The 9065-nt window shown below is 46.7% G+C and overlaps 1 protein-coding gene across 1 annotated transcript; it reads left to right on the top strand.

Moving 5' to 3' along the window:
* Window positions 1-353: 353 nt before the first annotated feature.
* On the top strand, window positions 354-4314 carry LOC118684368 (ly6/PLAUR domain-containing protein 2-like). Its single transcript, XM_036379186.1, is given in 4 exon segments — window positions 354-405; window positions 3377-3496; window positions 4104-4268; window positions 4271-4314. Coding segments are annotated over 4 exon segments (381 nt in total).
* Window positions 4315-9065: the final 4751 nt, after the last annotated feature.

The raw sequence follows: 9065 nt of genomic DNA, 5'->3' as shown, positions 1-9065 counted from the left end.
AAATAAGGAAATATCCCCAAGCTGCAAGACAAGACATGGACACCAGGATTACTTAACACCCCGGGCCTTCCACATCCTGCTTGGACACAAAACGCCAGGCTTAACCAATCCCAGCCATTGTCCACCATGTAAAAACAAATTTTCTTCTCCGAGGAACATGAAAAGACATGACGGAGTAGCAGGAGGTGGGGCCTGCTTTGGAGCTCCTTCAATTCATTTATAGCTCAATGAGAGTCGTTTTTCCAGTAGATTTGGATCTGGGGACGGAATCGTTGCATGGCAAATCACCGGGACCTGTGACATCGGTGAAGAGAGGCGACAACCCCGTGACCAGACAGCCAGGGCTGAGCAAGATGAAGGTGTTTCTGTCTCTGCTGTTGGCTGCTGTCACTTGCATGGATTTGGGTGAGTTCCTGCTCGGATTTATCCAGAGTCCTTCAGGAGATGCAGCGTGGTGGGATAGGATGTGCCCTGTTCCCTTTGAAAGCCGAGTCTCTGACTTCAGGCAGTTTCCAGGGGAAAAAAAACAAAAAAAAATTGTCTTTGGAATTTTCCATATGTTCAAGATAGTGCTGGTGTCATTGGGATTGTCAGGTCAGGCTCTTTAGGAAGTTTCACAAGGCAGAGTGTGATTAAAGTCTGTCATTCCTTTAATGCAAATTCCCACTCTCACTTTTTCCACGTTTGTGCTCTATCTCACTCTCTTTTTTTTTTTTAAGAGTTATTTTTAACTTTCTGCACCTTTTTTGATACTTAGCCCTGGATGTCAGTTCCATGCAGCGTGTGTGGGAGCTCTCCAAAAATGTTACATGTGAGATTTATCAAATTTTAGCTGTTAAAAATGTGAAATATGGGCTGGGACACTGCTGGAGACGCAGGTACTCCAGGGTTGATGTTTATCATGGAATGGTTTAGGTTAAGAAGGACCTTAAAGATGAAAGTGAGGCACTGGAACAGATTACCCCAAAAAGCTGTGGATGCTCATTCCTGGAAGTGTCCAAGGCCAGGTTGGGCTGGGCTTGGAGCAACCTGGTCCAGTGGAAGGTGCTGCTGCCCGTGGCAGGGGGTGGAATTCCATGATCATAAAAGTCCCTTCCAACCCAAACCATTCCGTGATTCCATTCACGGTTCCATGATCCTCCCTCCATCCCTTCTGTCCCTTGTTCCTACCACCACACCAACCTCTTGGACAAAAATCGACGATTCCAAGCTTTGTTGGTGTTCTCCTGGATGTCCAAGGTAATTCGTGAGCCAGATCAGTCCAGGATCTGTGACTGTTCATTGGGATATTCTGAGATCCAGACAGTGCCAGGTCTGATTTTATCCATGCCTGTCTATGGAGCTATGTCAGGATTTTTTAACTCCTATTTATTCCCTTCTTTTGCAAGGACATTTTCAGCTCTTCCCTCTTTGCTGAGCAGACTCTGCAGGGGAGAAGCAGGTGGTGGCTTATTTGGTTTTCTTTTCAGAGAAGGAACACAAATCCTGTGGGTTGGATTTGTCCAGCATCCTGAAATGTGAGACTAAAAGTGATGCTTCCTCCTGAAGAGGAATTTCACAACTGTCAGATGTGAACTAGTGCAAACAAAGCACTAGGTCATGATGAGCAAAGCAAGAGAATAAAGTTTGCTTTAGCAGGAAAATTGCTGTGTTTGTTTAAAAAGGGCTTTTTCTGGCTCATTAATGAGGATGGTGTCTGTTTTCACAGGGTGACTTGTTTGCCTGAGCCTGGTGACATCCCATTGGAGCTGTGCTGGGAGAAACGGAATAATTTCTCCTTTTTAGCAAGGTTTTAAGGAATTTCAGCAGGAATGTCACACAGAGAGGGTGACAAGAGCTTCCCAGACCGAAGAGAGGCTGTTGGGGTGTGATGGCACCAAAGTACATCAGTGTGGTTGTAACACACACTTTGAGGTGCCTGCTGAGGGGGTGGAAGAGAGCACCTAGAAGAGACGACCCAGATCAAATGTTGGGTTCCTCAGAAAAATGCACAGAGAGCAAAATGCTCTGAAAAACTTGTGGAAAAATGGCTTTTTTCTTTATAGGAAGCACCAGACACTGTTTTGATTTGATATTTTTAGCTTTGAGTGCTCTGTGTCACAACAATATGGGTTCTTCGGTGGTTTCCTCCAAAGTTTCTCCATCTCAGAAGACTTTAGGCACTGAAAGATTTGGGCTGTGGTTATTCTGTGGTTGTAGGAGCTGAGAAGCCCCTGCAGATCTCAAGGACTTTACAGCCTAACAGGGATGAGGAACAGCTCTGAAGTAGCGAGGGACAAGGCAGGAGAAACTGTCTCAGGATGGATTTGGAGTCTTGAGTAACAAATTTTGTGTCTGTGGTCTCTGCCTAGAGCAGAACTTGTCACATGCAATCCATTCATGCTGCTGCTGTCTGGTTTAATTCTTCTCAGTGAGGGTGGTGAGGCACTGGCACAGGTTTTCCCAGAGAAGCTGTGGCTGCTCCATCCTTGGAAGTGTCCAAGGCCAGGTTGGACAGGGTTTGGAGCAACCTGGGAGAGTGGAAGGTGTCCCTGCCCATGGCAGGGGGTGGAACTGGAATATTTTAAGGTCCCTTCCAACACAACCTCTTTAGGAAACCTGTTCCAAAATCCTCATGGACAAGGCATGGGCTGGGTGGACATTTCTGAGGAAAAGCTGGGACTTCTCAGGCTGGAGAAGTGAAGGTTCAAATTGGGAATCTTATAAATGTCTGTAAATTCCTGAAGGGAGAGAGCAAAGAGGACAAAGCCAGGTTCCTTTCAGTGATTCCCAGTGCCAGGACCAGGCAAAGGACACAAACTGAAACACAGGAAACATCAGGAAACACTTTATGACTGTGAGGTTGACTGAGCACTGGCAGAGGTTTCCCAGGGAAGTTGTGGAATCTCCATCCTTGGAGATATTAAAACCCCACCTGGAGACAGTCCTGAATTAGAGGCTTTAGGTGGTCTTGCTTGAGGGCAGGGATTGGGCAGGTGGAGCTCCAGAAGCCCCTTCAAACCTCCTCCATTCTGTGATTCTGAGAGTTTGGGAGTCTGGGATCTCTTTCTGATGCTCTGCTAAAGTCAAGAAGAGATGAAGATCCAGAAAACAGAGAAATAAATCAGCCCAAGCTCTTTCCTGTGTCATGGAGTCTCCTGTGTGTGTGGCTCTGTCTTGTTTGACTTGTTTGACTCATCACGAGGGGTCTGAACCCGACCTGAGGCTGTGCTTTGACCACCAGACCTCTGTGTTTCTCATTCCCAAACACGTCCTGTTATTCCATTCCCTTTCTCAGCATGATTATTTTGGAAAATCCCTCCTGAGGGATACCTGGAGAGGAACCACACTGAGACCCTCCTCATGTTTTCCATCCTCCTGTTTTCCCTCCTCACAGGACACTCCTTGCAGTGTTACACATGCAAGGAATTGACCCCAGTTCAGGAGTGCTTGAAAATTGAGAACTGCACAGAGACTGAGACCATATGCAAGACTACAATCTATTCCCTGGAGGACGGTAAGGACAATTCCTTCTTTATCCATACTTTAACAGGAATCAGTGCTTCGACAGTGCTGCTGTGGGGACCAGTTCCTCTTTCCACTTAAAAAGTGGAGAACTCCTGCGGGAGCTCCAGCTCTCAGCCTGTTGTGGGAAGCAGTGTTTGTGTGAGGGAATATTTGGTGAATTCAAGCTCCTGGTTAATGCTCAGAAATGAGATTTTAACTCATTTCTGGTGATAGGAAAACAGGGAATGGCTTTAAACCTATAGAGGGTGAGTTTAGATTGGGATTTAAGCGAGTTAGATTTAGGATATTAGGAAGAAATGGTTCCCTGTGAGGGTGGGGAGGCCCTGGCAGAGGTTTCCTGGAGAAGCCATGGTGCCCCATCCTTGGAAGTGTTCAAAGCCAGGTTGGGCAGGGCTTGGAGCAATCTGGCATAGTGGAAGGTGTCCCATGGCAGAGAGGCTGGAATTTGACAATCTTTACATTCCTTTCCAACCCAAACTATTCTATAATTCCATGACACCAACTCCTCCTGGTCAACCAGAAGACAAGAGACAATGGTGATGCTCTCCCCCATTTTTCCCATTCCCGACTGTTCCTGCTTTTTTTCTTTTCTGTAGTTTATCCCCACACGGGAGTCTCGACTGTCACCAAGATGTGCTCCTCTGTCTGTGAACCCTCTGACGTGGATGGCATCGGGATGACACATCCTGTCAGCTGCTGTTTCTCCGACCTGTGCAACGTCGATGATGCGGCCAGTTTGGGGATCAGCGCTGTGCCAGCTGGATCCTGGCAAGTTCCCTCTGTGCCTTTTTCTGGACTAGATTGTGAGGCGATGATGGGAGTCGTTCGTTCCGAAAATTCCATGAAGAAAATAACCCCCCACCGGCCCAGCTTTCCATGTGGATGCCTCATGAACAACACTCAACAGCTCCCAAAAAAATTTTTTTTTTTCTTTTTAATATCCACACTTTCCCCAAAACTAAGAGAGAAGCAGAACACAGGAAGGCCCAACTCAATTTTTTAAATTGATTTTCCAACAACTCCCACAAAATTAACTGTGGAGTTTCTTTGCTGTGCTGGTGTGGTTGGGTTTGAAGTAAAAAATTAAAATGTGTGAAGTATATTTAAAGCAAAAAACCTTGAGAAGAGCCTTCCCTATCTCCTTAGAGCAGGTCCTCTCTGCCCCATCATTTTCTTCTGTTCTTCCTAGATCTCCTTCTTTGTATCCCAAAAAATTAAGAGACATTTCTGTGTCCAAAATATGAGGCAGGAGACTGAACTTGCCATGCCAATGATCTGTTCCAGGGAGGTTAAAATCTCATGTCCTCTGTAGCCCTTTTAAGCAGAATAAAAAGAATCTTGTGTTGAAATTGTTGTAAGCACATTTAATTTTCCTTTTTTTATTTCCAAACTCCATCTTTCAGGGAGTTAACACAGTTGGGTTTTGGGGTCAGTCACACAGCAGATGGATGAGACATTTCCCATTATCCCTCACTGGAAGTGACTTTCTGTCAACATTTCTTCCATCAACTCTCCTTGTACAAATCTATCTTTACTGGGAGTAAAAATCTATCTTTACTGTACAAATCTATCTTTACTGAATTTTCCCTGAATTCCTTGTGTATTGCTCCAGACTCCTAAATTTTGATCTCTCCTGCTCCGATTCTGTGTTTTCCTACAATCTCCTTTCTAAGGTCCAGCAAAAATATCCTCCTCCAGTTATCACCCTGCTCCTGACATTTGGGATAATCAATCCAAATGTGATATAAACTCTTCCATGTGGCAGATGTGGTTTCCAAGAGAGGTGGAAAAATTCCCATCCTTGGGAAGATTTCATGGCCTAGATGGATGAAGTCCTGAGAAACCTGGGATGACCTCAGAATTGAGAGCTTGGATCAGGAACTTGGGTTAGGATCATTTTGAGGTTGCCTTTCCAACCTGAGCTCCCTGTAAATCATTATTCCAACGGGATCACTGGAACACAAAAGCCATCATTTCCAGGCATTCTACAAGGAACACACACTGGGAAGAAATTCTTCCCTGTGAGGATGATGAAGCCCTGGCACAGGTTTCCCAGAGAAGCTGTGGCTGCCCCTGGATCCCTGGAAGTGTCCAAGGCCAGGCTGGACAGGGTTTGGATCAACCTGGGATAGTGGAAGGTGTCCCTGCCCATGGCAGGGGGTTGGAATGAGATGATCTTGAAGGCCCCTTCCAACCCAAACCATTCCATGATTCCATGAAACTCTGAAGGCTCCTTGGTGGGGACTTCTCCAGCTCTGCCAAAGTCACAGATCCTGGAGCCAAGGGGGTTGACCCCAGAGGTGCCACCTGGGATAAAACCGGGAAGTCCCAACACTCACCCCGCGATTTCATTTGGGGTAAGCGGTGAAATGGCTTTCAATTTCCTTCCTTGTTTCAATTTCCTCTGCCCTTCAGCCCTCCCATTTATGACTCCCTTGAACCACTGAGATTTTTTTGAGGTCCACACCCTCCAAAAATGATCAGGCATGGCTGATTGCAGGCACCTCTCAGGTGGCTGAACCGGAGCGGCTCCGTAGCCGTCATCGCTTTGAGGAGCCACGTGCGGAGGAGCTGATCCTCCCCTCCCTTCATTGGCCATGAATGCTTCACCCCTTTGATCTCCAGCCAGTTTGGCAGCGTGTTTCCCACATTCCAGCTGTTCCCTGCAGAGATCATGGCTGTGGGGGAGATCTGGTCTGAAAGGCAGAAAATGTGTGTGGGTGAGGCTTTGGAGTCACTCCCCCTGGAGTGAAGTGGAGCTCTCCAAGCACAGGGTGATGCTTTCTGGTTAGACATCAACCTGAACCTCTCTGTGGTTGGTATATTTTCTGATATAAAAAATTAATATATTAATTGATATATTAGCTCTGTTTCACCTGGTGTGAAACTGTCCTCAACTTCCTGATTCTGGAAATGTCTCTGATTATTTATTTCCCCCCAACAGCCACAGAAGGATATTTTTGGTTCATTTTTGCTGAAATTTAATTCCCTCCTCATCCAGTTGACCTCCAGGTTTTTTCTGATTTGTTTTTTTCTGATCCTCCTCATTCATGGGAGCTGCTCAAAGCTGTCCCTGAAGGTTTCCCTGGATTTGTTTAAGAATTAGTCTTTTGCTCCTTTTTTTTCCTCCCAAGCTCTCCCAACCTTTTGGGTTTGCCTCTTGCCCTGTCATGGTGAATCTTTGAAAGAGTTTGGCTCAGTCTTTTCTTGACCTTTTTTTGAAATACTTGGAGAGGACAAGGGTTCATGTTTCAGACAAAAGGCAAGGAGAACTTCAGGGAGAGATGGATACTTGTCCAAAAGCTATCTGAGGAAATCAGGCAGGGCTTTTCTTCGTCAGTGGAGAATGGCTTTGGAGCAGACATCCACCCCACACCTTCCTGACTCTTGCATGGAGCTGGGATGAGTTGCCACCTAATTTTTTTGTTATTGGGAATTAATAAAGTGATCTGTGTTTTCCTCCTAGCTCAGCTCAGGCATGAATTTTTGTAGAACAACCTGGCTTGGGTTTGTTGTTGCTTCAGCTCCCAGCCTGAGACACCTTCCCAAGGGCCTGGATCTGTCTAAACAGATTCCCTTGGGAGCAGGAGGATTCAGGCAGTACTCCGGATAAACACAACCTCGCTGTACACAGAGCTAAGCTCCCTACAATATTTCTCTGAATATATTTTGGTTTTTTTCCCTGTCTCCAGAGGCAAAAGCAGGTGAATTCCCTCTTGGAAGCCCTCCAGGTAAAATCCAGCTTGGTGACTGCAGGATATAGCTCAGTAATCTGAGAATCAGCAAACAGCCCTGCCAGAACGTTTCACACAGGAATGGATCTGTGTCGTGCTTCCAATCCTCCAGTGGGTTTGCTAATTCTTCCTTGGAGGAAGTGTTCCAAGAGGCCAAGGCAGCGATGATTTCCTGCTGGGGATTGCAGAACCCTTCAGTGACATCCTGAGGAGGAGGCACCAAGGTTTTCTTTTATGTCCCTGCATAAAAAAGCCCTTTGCTGCTGCTTCTCCTGGGAATGTGAAGTCTGAATTTCAGCAGTGCTTGAGTTGTTCCACCTGAAAGTTAATCCCTTTAATTCCCTGTGAGAGGGACACATTCCACTATCCCAGGTTGCTCCAAGCCCTGTCCAACTCGGCCTTGGACACTTCCAGGGATGGGGCAGCCACAGCTTCTCTGGGAAACCTGTGCCACCCTCACAGGGAAGAATTCCTTCCCAAAATCCCATTTAACCCTGCCCTCTGGCAGTGGGAAGCCATTCCCTGAGTCCTGTCCCTCCATCCCTTATCCAAAGTCCCTGTCCAGCTCTCTTGAAGCCCCTTTAGGCACCAGGAGCTGTCTTCCCTGGAATCTTCTCTTGTCGAGGTGAACACACCCAGCTCTCCCAGCCTGTCCATGCAGTGTCACCTTACTTCCATGGAAAATAAACAAAAACCTGGATGGTTGCACCCAGAGTGAGCATCCTAGTTTGCAAGCAGAGGTGTGCGTGTGCCTGGACCAGGATGCAGAAATGTGCGCTCGTAAAATCCAGGAAGTTCTTTTCAATACTGATTTTAAAAACAAATCTGGATGGCTTCCTTCACTCCGAGGAGGGCTCCCGTGGTTATATAAAAAGATTATCTTTGACTTCAAGGCTGTGTCAACGTGACTCAGGCCCTCAAGGGCAGGGCTGTGTCACCAGGCTGTGGTTATGGATTTGCAAATCCCTGCTCCCTATGGCAACCCCACCATCCCCTTTGCAAACAAACTGGGAAGGACTTGGAGCCAGCACAGGTATCCAAGGGAGAATGGAAACTCTTGCTGATGTTTGGAAAGATATCCAGCTAGATGCGACAGCAACTGAGGTGTAGTGAGGTGTAGTGAAATGTATTTTGGGGGTAAAGCAGAAATAAAAGGAGTTGCCTCCCAGTATGGATCCAGATCTGGAATTATGCATGGGGTTGGAAGGCAGCTCTGGAGTCTGTGGTGCAACCCCCTGGGCTGGCCTGGGGGACAACTCTGCTGCTTTTCCAAACATGTGGATGGAAGTTCTGTTCCAAAGCCCATTTTTGGTGAATTATGGAGTTTTATGGACTTAGGCTACGGTAAGATGAAGGTGGGGTGGGAGCTGAGCCATCCTTCATAGTTCTTCCTTATTCATGGATGAACAATATTTCATGGGATAATAGAATGGTTTGAGCTGGAAGGGACTTCAAGATCCCCCAGTTCCAACCCCCTGCCATGGGCAGGGACACCTCCCACGATCCCAGGTTGCTCCAAGCCCCGTCCAACCTGGCCTTGGGCACTTCCAGGGCTTCCAGGGAGGGGGCAGCCACAGCTTCTCTTGGCAACCTGTGCCAGCGCCTCACCACCCTCACAAGGAAGAATTCCTTCCTAAATTCCAATTTAAATCTACTCTTCCTTTCAAACAGAATTGTTTCTGTTTGCTGGGACATGTTTGCAACTTGATTTTTTGGAGTAATTAATAATTTAAATCTCTTCACAAACCACACGGAGTTTTTATTTTATGAACTTTTGCAAAGGGCTTTGGTTCAGTGTCATAAACACAGGACGGGTTTATGACA

Source organism: Molothrus ater, chromosome 1, assembly GCF_012460135.2.
Source record: "Molothrus ater isolate BHLD 08-10-18 breed brown headed cowbird chromosome 1, BPBGC_Mater_1.1, whole genome shotgun sequence".
In the NCBI taxonomy this organism is placed as follows: Eukaryota; Metazoa; Chordata; class Aves; order Passeriformes; family Icteridae; genus Molothrus; species Molothrus ater.
This window is presented reverse-complemented; position numbering and strand designations above follow the sequence as displayed.